General features: G+C 42.8%; 1 protein-coding gene across 1 annotated transcript; it reads right to left on the reverse strand.

Annotated features, from left to right (window-relative positions):
- Positions 1–821: 821 nt before the first annotated feature.
- Positions 822–17,223, reverse strand: LOC144594739 (ectonucleotide pyrophosphatase/phosphodiesterase family member 7-like). The gene is made up of 6 exons (XM_078401581.1): positions 16,974–17,223; positions 14,915–15,060; positions 9,212–9,841; positions 3,482–3,719; positions 1,514–1,630; positions 822–844 (listed from the first exon to the last, which is right to left on the reverse strand). The coding sequence occupies exons 1-6, from the start codon at positions 17,221–17,223 to the stop codon at positions 822–824; spliced, it is 1,404 nt and encodes a 467-aa protein (XP_078257707.1).
- Between the last annotated feature and the right edge of the window lie 388 nt (positions 17,224–17,611).

A 17,611-nucleotide genomic window follows, 5' to 3' on the forward strand; every position in this document is an offset into this window, starting at 1 on the left:
TCAATAACTAATTGATGCCAGACACCACCAGAATCGAGATTGGAATATAGTAGATAGGTTGATTCTCAGCAGGATATCCATCAGTGTTTTACCTGGAAGTTCCAATATGCGCTTTCTTTGCAGCTTTGAACATGGGGTGTGAAGATGGAATTTTAAATGTATCTTGATAATAAAAGGCAAAGTCAAGTCTTTTGAGTAGATAGGCACAAAAAGCTGGAATAACTCAGTGAATAAGGCAGCACCTCTGGAGAAAAAGAATAGGTGACGTTTCGAGTCGGAGTCTGCAGAGGGTTCTGACCTGAAACATCACGTATTCTTTTTTCCAAAGATGCTGCCTGACTGAGTTACTCCAGCTTTTTGTGTCTATCTTCAGTTTAAACTGACATCTGTAGTTCCTTCCTGCGCATATTTTGAGCAGTTCCAGTGCAAAGTGGACTAAAAACTGCAACCATTTTGAAAAGCATTATTGCTTTATTTTCCACTTGTCAATTTTCATGTCATAAACTGAAAAAATCTTCCATGAGCTAATTATGAGCAAACTATTTTTCTTCAGGAATATATTTAAAACAAAGTTTGTTTGTAATTTTGAGCATGTTAGAACATACAACAGCATAGCATTGGGACAGGCCATTCGGCCCACGATGTTGACTTGGTCAAGTTGAAACAAGTGTATCATAAAAAAATAAGCATTTTTAGTTGGTGCCAATTCCCCAAGTGAAAAGATCACCAACTCTGTCAATTTAAGTTCAAATCCTAATGATGTTTTCTTTCCACCAGTTACTTTAATTACACAGTGTTGTGGAGACTCCAGTCTTTGCAGCTTAAATCCGTAAATCAATAACAGCTTATGAAAAAAAATGAATATGCATTAAAATTAATTTCCAGTTTTAATTTACAAATGGTCCACATGTAAAAGAGGAACAGTGTATAAGGCGGACAGATCATCAACATGAACACAGCGGAGAACAAATTGTTGCAAGGTGAAAAAGTTGAGCGTAGATTTTGTTTCCTATCCAGATGTTCATTTTTCACTCTGAAAAGAGAAAGGACATTTCTGTCACACTATTTAATGTTTTCCATCTTGTACAGCACGGAAACAGACCCTTCGACCCAACGTGTCCATGCCGACCAAGGTGCCTCATCTTTTACCTGCGTTTGGCCCATATCGTTCCGAACCTTTCCTTTCCATGTACCTATCCAAAGGGTTGTATTTATGTATAGTTTTGCATTCAAAACAAAGCTTTTCATTGTACCTTGTGTACATGACAATAGTAAACCTAACATCAACCTAAATATTTCCCCTCTCCCCTTAAACATATGCCTATATATGGATTACTAACATCTCAGAATGCTGGAGATAGACAAGTATTGTTGGGATAGCATTGAAGAGATGACCAACGGTAATTTTATCCTTCGGTCGAGAGGAAGGAGTTAAAAATGCTGAACATAACACTTGCACCGTACTCACTTAAGTTCATACCTTTCCATTAGGAATGGATGTTGAGGTACTTACAATTCTCTTGCCTTCTCTTCATAAAGGAATAAACGCCAACTACAAGACCAGCCAGAACCAGCAAACCGACCACTACTGATAAACCCACAACCAGCTGAAACAATGTTGAGTTGGTGACTGAAAAGAAAAGACAGGATATTAAAAAGAATCAAAGCATTTAAAATGGACAAGACAGTTGGAGTATCTAGGAATATTCAAAATATATTCAGTAAAATAAGACTAGAATCAGAGTCATACAACATTGAAACTGGCCGTTCAGCACCAGTGTTGCAGTGCGAATTTCTTTGGTGCCGGAGCGGCTGCTGTTAAATTCCCCGCTGTTTGGGTTATTTTTACAGAGGTGCCGGAGCGGCGCTGCGGTGAGCTCCGGCAGCACTGCACCCCTGTTCAGCACAGCTTTAGACTAGAGATACAGCATGGAAACAGGCCCCTTAGCCCACAAAGTCCGTGCTGACCAGCGATCAACCTGTACACTAGAGATACAGCATGGAAACAGCCCCCTTAGCCCACAAAGTCTGCACTGACCAGCGATCAACCTGTACACTAGCACTATCCTGCACACTAGGGACAATTTACAGAAGCCAATTCATCTACAAACCTGTATATCGTTGGAGTATGGGAGGAAACTTGAGCACTTGGAGAAAACCTATGTGGTCACAGGGAGAACATACAGACTCCATACAGCCATCACCTGTAGTCAGGATCGAACCCGGGTCTCTGGTGCTGTAAGGCAGCAACTCTATCGCTGCGCCACTGTGCCGTCCCTAAAGACATACAGCTTGGAAACGGGCCATTTAGCCCAACTTGTCCTTACCAACCAAGATGGCCCATCTCTGTTAATCATATTTGTACATGTTTGGTCCATGATCCCTCAATACCTTTCCTATCCTCATACCTCTCCAAATGTCTTTTAAGTGCTGTTACACTACGTGCCTCATCTACCTCTTCTGGCATCTTATTCCTTATATCTACCACCCTTATGAAAAATGTTGCTCCTTAAGTTCCCATTAACTATTTCCCTTCTCACCTTAAACCTGTCCCCTACCCTGGGAAGCTGACTCTCTGAATTCAGCCTATCTATTCCCATGATTTTATACACCTCTGTAAAATTATCCCTCAGCGTCCTGCCCTCCAAAGAATAAAGTCCTTGCCCACCCAACCTCTTTCAGTAGCTCAGGCCCTCGAGTCCTGGCAACATCCTCATAAATCCTCTCAGCATTCTCTCCATCTTAGTGGCTCCTCTTCTGTAACACGGTGATCAAAATTGAACACAATACTCCCAAGTGCAGACCCACCAAGGTCTGTACTACTATGAATACACGTATGCTCTGTCCACCAAGGTTGACCAGGCTTCCCGGTTGCTAACCATTTTAACTTCCCTTCCCATTCCCATATTGTCCCGTCCTGGGCCTTCTCCATTGCCAGAGTGAGGCCACATGCAAATTGGAGGAACAGCACCTCACATTCTGCCTGGGTAGCTTACAACCCAATGGTATAAATATTGAATTTACTCATTTTAGGTAAAATACAAATACTCCATTCCCCCTTTCCTCCATAAAAAGTCAGTTAACCAGTTCCACAGTTCGCAATGATGTATCCCTCTTGGAATCACTCTGTCCCTAGCCACCAATCGGCCGGTAGGGGAACCACCCTGCCTGATGTCATCTGTTACCTACCTTGATTTGGCCTGGTCTATTCTTGCTTCCAGTTTTTCCCCACTACAATCAGTCTGAAGAAGAGTCCCGACCTGAAACTGCACCTGTCCGTGTTCTCCAGAGATGCTGCCTGACCTGCTGAGTTACTCCAGCACTTTGTGTCTATCTTGTACAACCATATTGTCTGGTAGAATATGTACAATGTGCAGTTTAAGCTTATCCACAGAACTCAATATTGTGCTACTAAATGTTATCACTCATTATTCCAACGTCAATAACATTCATTATCTTTAATATATTTCACCTGTATTGCCATCACTGGTGTTCTGGTAGTAATTCAGCATTTCTTGGGTGTACTCCAACGATCCATTGTTTGGTTCAGGTTGGATGTTCAGTAGTTCACACATTAATGAATAAATGTTTACACTGTCAAATGGCTCAGCCAAATAATTCTTCTTGAAATCCGGACCAAATGCACGGAAAATCATCTTCATGTCCATGTGCTGATTGTCAAAACCATGCTCGCCTTTGTTAAACTGGATTTTGATTCTCTGGCCAAGCGCAAAGGGGGGCCCAGATACAAGATAAGGGAGAAAATGGAGAGGATGTTACATACCATGGAGGTTAGGTACTACTGAACATTCAAAAAAGCACACCAAGTGCTGGAGTAACACAAGTGGTCGGGCAGCATATTTGGAGAACATGGATAGATGACATTTTGGGTTGCGACTCTTCCACCCCCACCTCAATCAGTCTGAAGAAGAATCTCAGACGAAAACGTACATTTGCCTATCCAAACCCCTCCTTACCACCTGTATCCACCTATCACTCACCAGGTTTTTGTCCTGTACCTCCTCTCCTCCAGCTTTCTTCCCCACCCCACCCAACCGTAGCCAGTCTGCAGAAGGGCCCTGACCTAAAACGTCACCTATCCATCTTCTCCAGAGATGCTGCCTGACCTATTACAGGTGTCAGATGTTATGGGGAGAAGGCAGGAGAATGGGGTTAGGAGAGAGAAAAAGATCAGTAATGATTGAATGGCGGAGTAGACTTAATGGGCCAAATGGCCTAATTCTACTCCTATTCCTTGACCTTATGTCCTTGTGACCTTATGCCCTGCTGAATTACTCCAGCACTTTGTAAACCAGCATCTGCAGTTCCTTGTTTCTTTACTACAACATTCAGATGGCTTATCTCTGCCGTTTTCACATGTTTCACAAAGGAATAAGTTTTTATCATTTTGTAATTAGAATAGAAACAGTGAGAAATGTAATAACACACACAGAAAATGTGTCAGTACAAACAATGGAATCGCATCATTTTTCACATAACAGATTAAAACCGTACGAAAATTAGTGTATTTGATATTAAAATCATCACTCAGAATATTGAGTACAGAAGTTGATATGTGATGTTACAGTAGTGCAAAACATTGGTGAGGCCATATTTGGAGTACCGTGTTCAGTTTTGGTCATCATGTTATAGGAACGATGTTGTAAAACTGGAAAGGGTGCAGAGAAGATTTAATGGGGTGGTGCCAGGGCTCGAGGGCCTGAGCTATAGGAAGAGGTTGAACAGGCTAGGACATTATTCCTTGGAACGCATGAGGATGATGGGTGATCTTCTAGTGGAGTATAAAATCTTGAGGGAATAGGTACAGTAACGCAGAGACTTTTACCCAGAGTAGGAGAGTCTGGGATCAGGGGACAGAGGGAAAGATTTAATAGAAACCTGCAATGTTTTTGCACAAAGGGTGCTGGGTATATGGAACGAGCTGCCAAAGGAGGTAGTTGAAGCAGGTACTGTCACAATATTTGGACAAGACAGTTGGACATGGATAGGATAGAGAGATATGGGCCAAACACGGGGAGATGAGACTAGTGTAGATGGGCCATCATGGGCGACGTGGGCAAGTTGGGCTGAAGGGTCTGTTTCCGTGATGTGTGACTCAATAATTTAAAAATCTATATAGAAAAATGCAAACTGATCTAATATGTGCAGAGGAATCACATTTTAGTGCACTTACACTATAAAAATAATATAAATACTAGTAATCCACACATAAAAAAATTATCTTAAAATAAATTAATCATAAAGAATATCTATATACGAAAACTCTTGTTTGTTTGTTTGTTCCTGAACTACAGCCAAAATTGTACACGATAGCACAACAATTTTAGGCCCACCTTACTCACCGTCGTCCCTTTGGTGCTAATGGAAGAAGTTTCATTGAAATCGGTGTTATATTTTTAAAGTCATTCACAATTTAAAGCTTAAATCTATCTCCTAGGGGGGAGGGGGGAGGAGGGAGGATAAGGGGGGTTTAGGGGGATGGAGTGGGGGGGGAGGGGAAGAGGATGGGGGAGGGGGAGAGAGGGAGGGTGGGGTGGGGAAGGGGAGGGTGCTGCACCAATGCAGGAGAGGTTTGGGCCCAACGGGTCTACTTGGTCCAGTTGGAACTAAATTCTGCATTAATGCACATAGTGATTCTCAAGAATAGGACTGAGCTATTTGGCATAACGTCAATCGTGGAACGCAATTAATTTAATGCAACAAGATTAAGGAGGTTGTTCTTGTTCCATGTAACATGTCTTAGTTTAGTTTAGTTTAGTTTAGTTTAGAGATACAGCGCGGAAACAGGCCGTGCAGCCCACCGAGTCCACGCCGACCAGCGATCCCTGCACACTAACACTATCCTACACTCACGAGAGACAATTTACATTTATAGCAAGCCAATTAACCTACAAACCTGTACGCCTTTGGAGTGTAGGAAGAAACCGAAGATCTCGGAGAAAACCCACGCAGGTCACGGGGAGAACGTCCAAACTCCATGCAGACAGCACCCGTAGCACCGGATCGAACCCGGGCCTCCGGCGCTGCAAGCACTGTAAGGCAGCAGCTCTACTGCTATGCCACCGTGCCACCCATGCCCTTGCCTCTGCTTGTTTGCAGTTGCAAGTAGGGAACTTTAAACAAAGTCGGTTTCAGATAACAAAGCACCCACGCCGACCATGATGGCACATCTACACTGGTCTCACCTACCCGTATTTGGCCCATATCCCTCTATCCTATCCATGTCCAAATATCTTGTCCAAATATTGTGGACTGTAACAAAGAAGGCACGGAATTGCAGAGGCTGCAATCCTGAGTAAAAAACACAAAGAGCTGAAACAACTCAGTGGGTCAGGCAGCACCTGTGGAGGGAAACGCGAAGCATCGTTTATCCATTATCTCCACAGATGGTGCTTGACCCATTGAGTTCCTCCAGCATTTTGTGTTTTGTTCATATCTATTTGACTTGAGGATGAAGACAATTGAAGTTAAAAATATTGAAAATTATAGACACAAAGTGTCTGAGTGACTCAGCAGGTCAGGCATTATCCCAGTTTAAAGAGGATCCTGACCAGAAGAATCGCCTATCCATATTCTCCAGAGACGCTGCCTGACCTGCTAAGTTATTCCAGTACTTTTTGTCTTTTTTTGGCAAACCAGCGTCTGCAGTTCCGTATGTCTACACCTCAATGAAGTTATAGATTGAAAAACTCTTCATTTGAATTCTGTAATCTGTTTTAAATTTGATGCCTATTTTTATTCAACAGAAAATATGGTGGCACACTCTGAGCGCAGCAGTGAGTAAACATGGAATCATGTGGAGTTTACAGGAACAGGATACTTAGCAGGATTGATCTTTGCATACAACTATGTACAAGATGAACTTCCCCTTGCTCTCCAAACACAAGCCTTCATTTCCTTTCATCCAGCCTGTTCGTCCTGATTTATGAAGGCCTCAGAGGGCAATTTATCACATGTTATAAGATAGAACTGATGCACAGAAACAAGATTTCAAGGATCGTTTTGTCATAATTTTCTGCCTGACCTGACGAGTTCCTTCAACACTTTTCTTTGGGAATTACTGGCCTCACAAAGGCTATTACCCCTAGCCCTTGACATATTCACGCTGGATAAAGGTTCTGACTGTCTACCCTATCTATGCCTCTCATAATTTTCTATACCACTGTCAGGTCTTGATTTAGCTGAATTCATTAAAATTCAGGGAAAACTTCACAACTGGGATCTTGATCCTAAACCATGCCACTGTTGAGATTTTAGTTTAGTTTAGCGATACAACACGGAAACAGGCCCTTTGGCCCACCGAGTCCATGCCGACCCATGATCCCGGTACACGAGCACTATCCCAGGGACAATTTCCATTTTTTTACAAAGCCAATTAACCTACAAACCTGTAAGTCTTTGCAATGTAGGAGGAAACCAGAGCATCAGGAGAAAACCCATGCGGTCACGGGGAGAAGGTAGTAACTTGGTACGGACAGCTCCCAAAATCAGTATTGAACCCGCGTGTCTGGTGCCGCAAGGCAACAACTCTACTGCTGCACCACCTTGCCACCCTGATATGATCGAGGAACGTGTGGAAGTGTATTTTATGAGGAAGACAATTCCATTGGTTGCAGCAAATGCCTGAATCAAGTTTAATTGAGATTCACCTCTTCTCTGCCATGAATCTATCCAATCAACCTGAAGTGTACCTCATTGGCTCTGAACTTTCTGCAACTAAAAGTAGGAATGAAGGTGTTTTTTTTAGAGTAAAGACTGCCTCCTCTGTGCACCAGGTTGGTATGAAAGCTTTTTATTTGTGAAATCTGCTCTGGTTATGTTCATTTCCTTTCCTTTGTCCTTTGGAACAGTTCCAGCTTTCTGATTCTGTTAATCTCTAACACTCAATTCATAGAGTCAATAGCTATTTTGTCTTTTGCCCTTTTAGTAGTGTTATCAGTGTTCTTGGTGAAACCTGTCTCCAGGAATCCCATTTAAGAGTTTGGTTTACACCCCAAAGTTAGTGTGCAATCTGAACTATAATTGCACAATGGTATGTATATGTGTTGTGGATAAACTGTTCATTGAAAAGAAAACTACCATTTGTAATTTACATAAATGAGACTTAATTTAACTTTAATTTGAATTTAAAGACATATATTTCACTTTGCCCAAATTGCATAGTAACTTTGTGCTTTAAAAAAAAAAGTTAACATAAATGAATGAAGCAATTGGTTTGTATAAAGGAAAAATGAGACAGAAACAAATAAAAAATCACGGCAGATAAGGATGTCATTAAGCTGAATTACAAGGATGATGCCAGGATTTGAGGGCCTGAGCTATAGGGAGAGATTGGTTGGGCCGAAAGATCTGTTTCCTTTAGACTTTAGAGATACAGCACAGAAACCGGCCCGCCGACCAGTGACCACCCCGTGCACTAGCACTATCCTACACACGAGGGACAATTTCCATCTGTTTTACCGAAGTCAATTAACTTACAAACCTGCGCATCTATGGAGTGTAGGAGGAAACCAGTGCACCTGGGGAAAACCCACACGGTCACAGGGAGAACGTACAAACTTTGTACAGACAGCACCCGTAGTCAGGAGCGAACACGGGTCTCTGACTCTGTGAGCCAGCAGCTCTACTGCTGCGCCAGCATTTAAAAAAATCTTGAATGGGAAAGGATGAATATGTACAAACCATGGGCTTAATTCCGAATTTTGTTTTGATCCAGAATATTTTTGATTTGCATACCTCTGTTACTTCTGGCATTAATGTAATACCAACCTGATGTCATGTTTTGTTCTAAAATGCAATCCAAGGCACAGTTTTCCAGAGTACAGAAGCACACTGGTGTGAACTGTAAATTCCAATCCATTTTTGCGGTCCCATGCTTGGCAATATCAAGTCAGATAATGTATCTAATGGCCAGTTCCTTTTCACTTCTGATTAATCAGTTTCAACCCGTCGGTCTGTGTGTGTGTGTGTGTGTGTGTGTGTGTATGTGTGTGTATGTATGTGTGTATGTGTATGTGTATGTGTATGTGTGTGTGTGTGTGTGTGTGTGTGTGTGTGTGTGTGTGTGTGTGTGTGTGTGTGTGTGTGTGTGTGTGTGTGTGTGTGTGTGTGTGTCTCTGTGTGTGTGTGTGTGTGTGTGTGTGCGCGCGCGCGTGTGCGTGTACGTGTGCGTGTGCGTGTGCGTACTCACCCCATGAACAACGTAACCAAGATCACCAAACAAGATAATGGGGAGAATTCTGTCATTGTTGGAATATCGAAGTCTTTTTGGAAAGTCTTCCTTTTTGAAGACGTGCAAGTGTGGATGAGCACCTTTCAGAGCCTGGTACACTTTCTCCAACTGTCCTTCCTTGGGCAGCAGCATACCAGTGGGTCCAAAATCAACCAAATCAAAATCAAGGTCCTTGAATGACAAGTTGGGGAATCTCCCCAGAACAATTTCATTCACCGCTGGCTCCTTCAGCACTGTCGTCATTCCATGGTCCGAAGTAATAATCACGTTGAGTTTGGATTTCAAGTTGAACTTTTCAATACGTTCCAGTAAATAGCCCAGGGTCCTGTCCAGTTTACGCACCACTGCTTTTCTGTTTTCTGATTCTGGTCCGAACTTGTGGCCTGTGATATCTGGTTCACTAAAGTAGAGTGTGACAAAATCTAGATTATCCACGGCAAACCATCTCATCACTGTGTTGATGTTCTCTATCCAGGCGGTTTCATTCCTATAGTTGTACATCGGAGGCTCCACCACCTTCATGTAAATATTATCTCCATCATAACTGGGCTTGGTCCCAGGAAAATGTATCGAACCAGTCCTTAAACCCTTCAGAAATAAAATTGGCATATAAATGGCCAGTCAATTGAGTCTCTGATCAAAGAGCTCTGCATTACGTAGAACTGTACAGCACAGGAACAGGCCCTCTAGCCCACAATGTCTTTACTGAACATGGGGCCAAGTTGAACCGATCTCCTCTGACTGCACCTGTTCCCTATCCCTCCATCCTCTGCATATCCATGTGCCAAAGTAAAAACAAACGTCTTAAATGGCACTATCGTATTTGACTCCAGCACCACCCCTGGCTGCTCATTCCAGGCACCCACCACCCTCTGTTTAAAAAAAATAAACTAGCCTCAAACATCTCCTTTAGATTTTGCCCCACTCCCTTAATGCCTTCTTGCCTTTGACATTTACACACAGGAAAAAAAATGTTCTGACTGTCTACCTTATCTATGTCTCTCATAGTTTGATGTATCTCGATCATCCCCCAACACACCTTTTTCATGACATGTTCATGTGCCAAACATGCTGAGTACTTTTGGAACTTGATCAAAATTCAGGGAGAATAGTGAGACCTAGTCTTCATGGAGAAGGTATATCTGAGTTTGACACTGCCACTAGTAATGGCAACTCCAGGGTGGTGCTAAACTTGGTTTACAAGTTCTCATTGGGCCGAACAGCCTTTTTAAACCTACTTGGCATTCATTTTAAAGTTTTTAAAAAAAGCCAGGATTATAGACAATAGACAATAGGTGCTGTAGGAGGCCATTCGGCCCTTCGAGCCAGCACCGCCATTCAATGTGATAATGGCTGATCATTCCCAATCAGTACCCCGTTCCTGCCTTCTCCCCATACCCCCTGACTCCGCTATCCTTAAGAGCTCTATCTAGCTCTCTCTTGAATGCATTCAGAGAATTGGCCTCCACTGCCTTCTGAGGCAGAGAATTCCACAGATTCACAACTCTATGACTGAAAAAGTTTTTCCTCATCTCAGTTCTAAATTGCCTACCCCTTATTCTTAAACTGTGGCCCCTTGTTCTGGACTCCCCCAACATTGGGAACATGCCCCAAAATAAAATATTATGCTCGGGAGGGAGTCGGGTCTTTGGCTGATTAGGGTCGGATACATTCTTTTAGACGTGGCATTTGAAATCTCAGTCAGAAAGGCGCCAGTCAGTGCAAGTTCATGTCAGAGGAGCAGAATTAGAGCATTCATCGAGTCCACTACACCATTTTGTCATGGATGATCTATCTTTCTTTCTCAACCCCATTCTCCTGCCTTCTCCACATACCAAATGACTTGGCAATTAACTCCACAGACTCGCCACCATATGCCAAAAGAAATTGCACCTTATCTCGTTTCCTAATGTATGTTCTTTTATTCTATGCCCTCTGGTCCTAGACACTCCCACTGGTGGAAACATCTTCACATCCACTCATCCCAGGCCATTCATTATTCGATAAGTTTCAATGAGGTTCCCCCCTCATCCTTCTAAACTCCAGCGCATATAAGCCCAGTGCAGTCAAAAGATCATATGTTAACCCAATCATTCCTGGGCTCATTCTCGTAAATCTCCTCTGGACCCTCTCCAATGACAGCACATCCTTCCTCGTATATGGGCCCCAAATTGGTCACAATACCCCAAATGGGATCTGACAAGTGCCTTATAAAGCCTCAGCATTACAATCCTGTTTTTATATTCTAGTCCTCTCAAAATCAATGCTAGCATTGCATTTGCCTTCCTTGCATCTGATTCAACTTGCAAATTAGCCTTTTGGGAATCCTGAATCAACACTGTCAAGTTCCTTCGCACCTAATATCTGCCTTTACTCTTACATGACTTACTCCTGCCTTTACTCCTACAAAATGCATGGCCGTACAATTTGCTCCGATGTATTCTATCTTCCACTTCTTTGCCTACTTTCCCAACTTGTCCAAGTAATTCTGTAGATTCCCTGCGTCCTCTACATTAACTGCCCCACCACCTACCTTTGTATCATCAGCAAACTTGGCCACAAAGGCAGAAATTCCATCATCCAAATCACTGATATACAACGTGAAGAGTAGCGGCCCTAACACCGATCCCTGTGGAACACTGCTAGTCATCAACCAGAAAAACCCTCCTTTATTCCAACTCTTTGCCTTCTGCCACCCTGTCAACTGTCTATCCATGCTAGTATTTTCCCTCTAATAACATTAGAAATACCTTGGTGGATTCCAGAGTGCAGTTTCTGATCTTTGCCTTTTCGGTGTAAAAGAAGTCTTTCTCTTTCCAAGGATATATATATATTTTTTAAATTGGACTATGTAATATTCACCTTGAATATTTAAATTTTTCAAGAACACTGCTTTGTAGAACTTTCTTGATGGATTTGAGGATAGAAGATGGGAGGTTATGTTACAGTTATATAAGACGTTGGTGAGGCCACATTTGGGAGTAATTCATTCAGTTTTGGTCACCATGTTATAGGAAAGATGTTGTCAAGATTGAAAGGGTGCAGAGATTTACAAGGATGTTGCCAGGACTTGATGAACTGAGCTGTAGGGAGAGGTTGAGCAGACTAAGATTTTATTCCTTGGAGTGCAGGAGGATGAGGGATGATCTTGTAGAGGTGTACAAAATCATGAGAGGAATAGATAGGGTAAACACAGTGTCTTTTGCCCAGAGTAGTGGAATCGAGATCCAGAGAACAGAGGTTTAAGGTGAGGGAGGAATGATTTAATGGGAACTTGAGGAATAACTTCTTACAGAGTTTTGGGTGTATGGAACAAGCTGCTGGAGGAGGTAGCTGAGGCAGGGACTATCGCAGTGTTTAAGAAACATTCAAACAGGTACATGGATAGGACATGTTTAGGGGTATGAAGGCCAAAAGCAGGCAGGCGGGACTGGTGTGGATGGGGCATGTTTGTCGGCATAGTCGAGTTGGGCCGAAGGGCCTGTTTCCATGCTCTGTGAATGACTCTATAAATTGTGCCTAACTTTGAGATTGTAGACATTTCAGTAACATGTACATAATTGGACCCATCATTGCTGGGTTGTGAGGTTCTACATTTGGTAAATTCAGTCCCTGAGGCATTTCTTGTGCTGCTCCGGAATATTAAAGAGCCATTTCCTTTCTCCAGATGTAAATCCATGTTTCCGAAGCTATTCTTTCTATGCAGACAATGGATTATGGTTGAAAAATGCTAGTATTGTCTGCATAACCTTCATACTAAAAGACGGCATTGAAATATTCCGGATAAGGAGTTAGTCTGCAAGGACTGAGATGAGGAAACATGTTTATTTTTGTACTCGGAGTATTGTGAATCTTAGGAATTCTCCAATCTAGCCAGCCAGTTTTTGAATATATTCAGGATGGAGCAATAGATTTTTGGCTACTCAAAGGATTATGGAGACCAGGAAAGTGGATGAAATGTGGGATCGGTCAAAAGGTCACTGAATGATGTGGCTGTCACCAGGATTATATGGTGTCTTCCTGCTCCTGTTACTTATGTTCGAAACTGAACTGCACAATGCCCATTGTGTGATTTACAATGTACGTGCCATGGTGCACTGATGGATGGCACATGTTCCCACAGCAAATGTGTGATGCCAACTATGCATTTAAAGCCTTTTCACAAGCACCATTGGAAAACCGGGATGTTCCGTTACAGTTATACAACATGTTGGTGAGGCGCGTTTGGAGCACTGTGTTCAGTTTTGGTAACCGTGCTCTAGGAAGGATATCATTAAGCTGGAAAGAGTGCAGAGAGGATTTCAAGGATGTTGCCATGGCCTGACCTACAGGGATAGGTTGGTTGGGCCAAAGGGTATGTTACCTTTACGTTTTAGACTTTAGAGAAACAGCATAGAAACAGGCCTTTCAGCCCACCAAGTCCATGCCGACCAGCGATTAATCCGTATACTAGCATTATCCTACACACTAGGGACAATTTACTGAAGCCAATTAACCTACAAACCTGAACATCTTTGGAGTGTGGGGGTAAACTGGAGCACCCAGAGAAACCCCACGTGGTCACAGAGAGAAAATACAAACTCCGTACAAACAACACCTGTAGACAGGATCAAAATGGGTCTTTGTTGCTGTAAGGTAGCAACTCTGCCACTGTGCCACCCTAATGTGCTGTATGACTCTGACTGCACATTATCACAGCTGATAGAGTTGCGATAGAGATGACCTGGGATCATTCCTGACCTCGGTGCTATCTGTGTGGAGTTTGCACGTTCTCCCTGTGACCTCGTGCGTTTCCTCTGGGTGCTCCGGTTTTCTTCCACACTTCAAAGAAGTGCAGGTTTGTAGATTAAGCGGCCTCAGCAACTTGCCCTCGTGAAAGGAGTAGATGAGAAAGTGAGATAACATAGAACTAGTGTGAATCGATGGTGGACGTGGACTCAGTGGGCTGAATCCATGCTGTATCTCCAAGAAAGAAAGAAAGAGGCTTGCAACCATCACAAGACCTGTCTTTGCATCATTGCTTTCTTGCAGAACATGAAGGGCCTGGCTGGTGTACCCATTATAGGTCAATATAAAATTTGCTGCCATCTACATGGCTAGGTTTCGTTGCAGCACGACAATGTTTCTGATTTAAGATGAAGATACACACAAAAAGCTGGAGTAACTCAGCAGGACAGACAGCTTCTCTGGAGAGAAGGAATGGGTGATGTTTCGGATCGAGATTCTTCTGACTGTTTAGGGATAAGGGAAACGCGAGATATAGATGATGATGTGGAGAGAAAAAGAACAATGAATAAAAGATATGCAAAAATGTAACGATGATAAAGGAAACAGACCATGGTTAGCTGTTTGTAGGGTGACAACGAGAAGCTAGTGTGACTTGGGTGGGGGGAGGATGGAGAGAGGGGGAATGCTGGGGCTACCTGAAGTGAGAGAAATCAATATTCCTACCACTGGGCTGTAACCTGCCCAAGTGAAATATGAGGTGCTGTTCCTCCAATTTGCATTTAGCCTCACTCTGACAAGGAGGAGACTTGGGACAGAAAGGTCTGTGTAGGAATGGGAAGGAGAATTAAAGTGTCTGGCAACCGGGAGATCAGGCAGGTTCAGGCGGGCTGAGCGAAGGTGTTCCGCAAAACGATCGCCCAGTCTGCGATTTACCTGACGCTGGGCAGTGATCCAGATTGGAAGAGTTCCATTGTCCCAGTAATCATTGACACTTTGTGTCTGGTAATATGGCTTTTTCAGTCCACTGGTGGTGTTGAACCACATGTTGTGGATCACTCCGTGAGACTCGATATGTCTTCCTTTGGAAAAATAAGATTAGTTTGGTGTTAGTTTATAGATACAACGTGGAGACAGGCCCTTCAGCCCACGAGTCTGTGGCACCCAATGATCACCCTTACACGAGTGTAAGAAAATAACTGCAGATGCTGGTTCAAATTGAAGGTAGACACAAAATGCTGGAGTAACTCAGCGGGTCAGGCAGCATCTCTGGAGAGAAGGAATGGGTAACGTTTCTTCAAGAAGGGTCTCGACCCGAAACGTCACCCATTCCTTCTCTCCTAAGATGCTGCCTGACCCGCTGAGTTACTCCAGCATTTTGTGTCTACCCATACACTAGTTTTGTGTTATCCCAGTTTCGTATGCTACACATTCGGGGCAATTTACAGAGACAAATTAACCTATAAAGTGAAGAAACTGGAGCACCCGGAGAAAACCCACAAGGTCACAGGGCGAACATAGAAACTTCACACAGACAGCCCCCGTAGTCAGGATCGAACCTGGGTTTCTGGCACAGTCAAGCAGCAACTTTACTGCTGCACCACAGTCCCACAAGTGAATATATCATAATATTTTTTTGAATATATTTTATTCGCTAATGCTAACTGATGTACAAGTCAAGATCAGTCAGGCACTTACTGAATAATATCTATTGGGATTTTTCTGTTTACACACTGATTATCAACTTTAACTTTCTTTAATCAAAAAAGTATCTACTTTTTGAAAATAAGTTGTGTAAGTTATATTTTCTACAGAAAGTCTTTGGCTGAAAAGTTGTTTTGGTAACATTGGAATTGTAATTACAATGAATAAGCATTTAAACTGAAACAGCTAAAAGTCTCTTCTCAACCTGCGGAAATAACCTTGATGGTTATTCATTAATTCATACATCAATTCTTGTATATTATCTCTGTGTTGTTGTGTTAATGGGCCTGTTGAGCAATTTGTACAAGTATATAGTTGCCTTTTTCCATGGGAAGAAGTCCTCACCTCCCCCAGTGATGACCCCTTCTCCCGTCTCCAGCGGACCTCCTCCTCTTGGACCCCCCCGGTTGGCCAACTACCCTCACTAGAACATTTCATCTCCAACTGCCGGCGTGACATTAACCGCCTCAAATTCTCCACTCCCCTGACTAACTCTAACCTCTCCCCTCCTGAACGTGCATCCCTCCACTCACTCTGCAACAACCCTGAAGACCAGTTTGAAGAAGGGTCTCGACCCGAAACGTCACCCACTCCTCTCTCCCGAGATGCTGCCTGACCTGCTGAGTTACTCCAGCATTTTGTGAATAAATACCTTCGATTTGTACCAGCATCTGCAGTTATTTTCTTCCACTGTATATAGTTAGGAAAGGTTTAGACGGACATGGGTTAAACACGGGCAGGTGGGACTAATGTAGATGGCTCATCTTGATCACATGGCCAGTTGGGCCGAAGGACCCTTTTCCGTGCTGTATGACTTGTTGATGTACAGTCCACGACTGTAGGGTATAGCTTGAAGGTGAGAGGGGTGACGTTTTAAGGAGATGTGCAGGGCAGTGTTTCTCGCAGAGAGTAGTGGGTGCTTGGAATGCACTATCACAGGTGGTGGAGGCAGACACGATTTAAAAGGTTTTTGGGTAGGAGCATGGAAATGCAGGTTAATGGAGGGACTTGGATCACGTGCAGGTCGAGGCGATGAGTTTAATGTGACATCTTGTTCGGCATGGACATTATGGGCCTGTTCCTATGCTGTACAATACTATGTGCTAAATACTCTTGACTAAAATCTATAATTAGTTAGTATATCAAAATATGCAGCCATCTACAGATTTCGCATTCATTTCAATTTTTGATGATTTTCCTGGTAAATATTTGGATACTTTAATCAGCCTGATTTGCAGCAATATAATTATTCTCCTTGTAGACAAAGTGAAGTTGAATCAAATGGCCTTACCTGTTACCAGAGTGAAGTGAGACGGGGAAGTTATTGTAATGAAGGCAGGAGTAACATATTTTGCCTTCACGCCATCTTTGACCAGCTTTTGAAAATTCGGAGTTTCAACATCCTGATCATAATCCCAACGAAAACCATCCAAAGAAATAAGTAGTAGTTTGTTTTGCGTTCTCCTTTCGCCTCTGAAGAGAGGGTGACTCAATGTCAGTGACAGAGAAAGAACCGGGTATAGGATAGAATATATTCCCATGATTGCTGATAGTCAGTGCTGTGCGCAGGAACATGGAAATGAAGTGTATAACTGGCAGCAAGTTGGGCTTATGTAACTTTATCTTATCGTGATGTAAATCTTCACTGACGAAAAACATTTTGCAACAAGTCCATTTATGGTTTTAACTTTGGAGTAACCGTACTAGAGATTAGAATGATATAACCGTGACTGCTTGATAATTGTCCTCTTCTATTTTGATAGCTTATCCCTTTTGATACAAGAAAATTACCTCCTGCCAAATAATTGTTACTTAAACAGATTTGCAAAGAGTTATGTAATTGTCCGAACATGATTTACCCTCCCAGCTTTACATTTCCTCTTCTTATCTGACATTCTTGTCTTCTTTTCTCCTCTCGTCTTTTTCCAC

Source organism: Rhinoraja longicauda, chromosome 6, assembly GCF_053455715.1.
Source record: "Rhinoraja longicauda isolate Sanriku21f chromosome 6, sRhiLon1.1, whole genome shotgun sequence".
Lineage (NCBI taxonomy): Eukaryota > Metazoa > Chordata > Chondrichthyes > Rajiformes > Arhynchobatidae > Rhinoraja > Rhinoraja longicauda.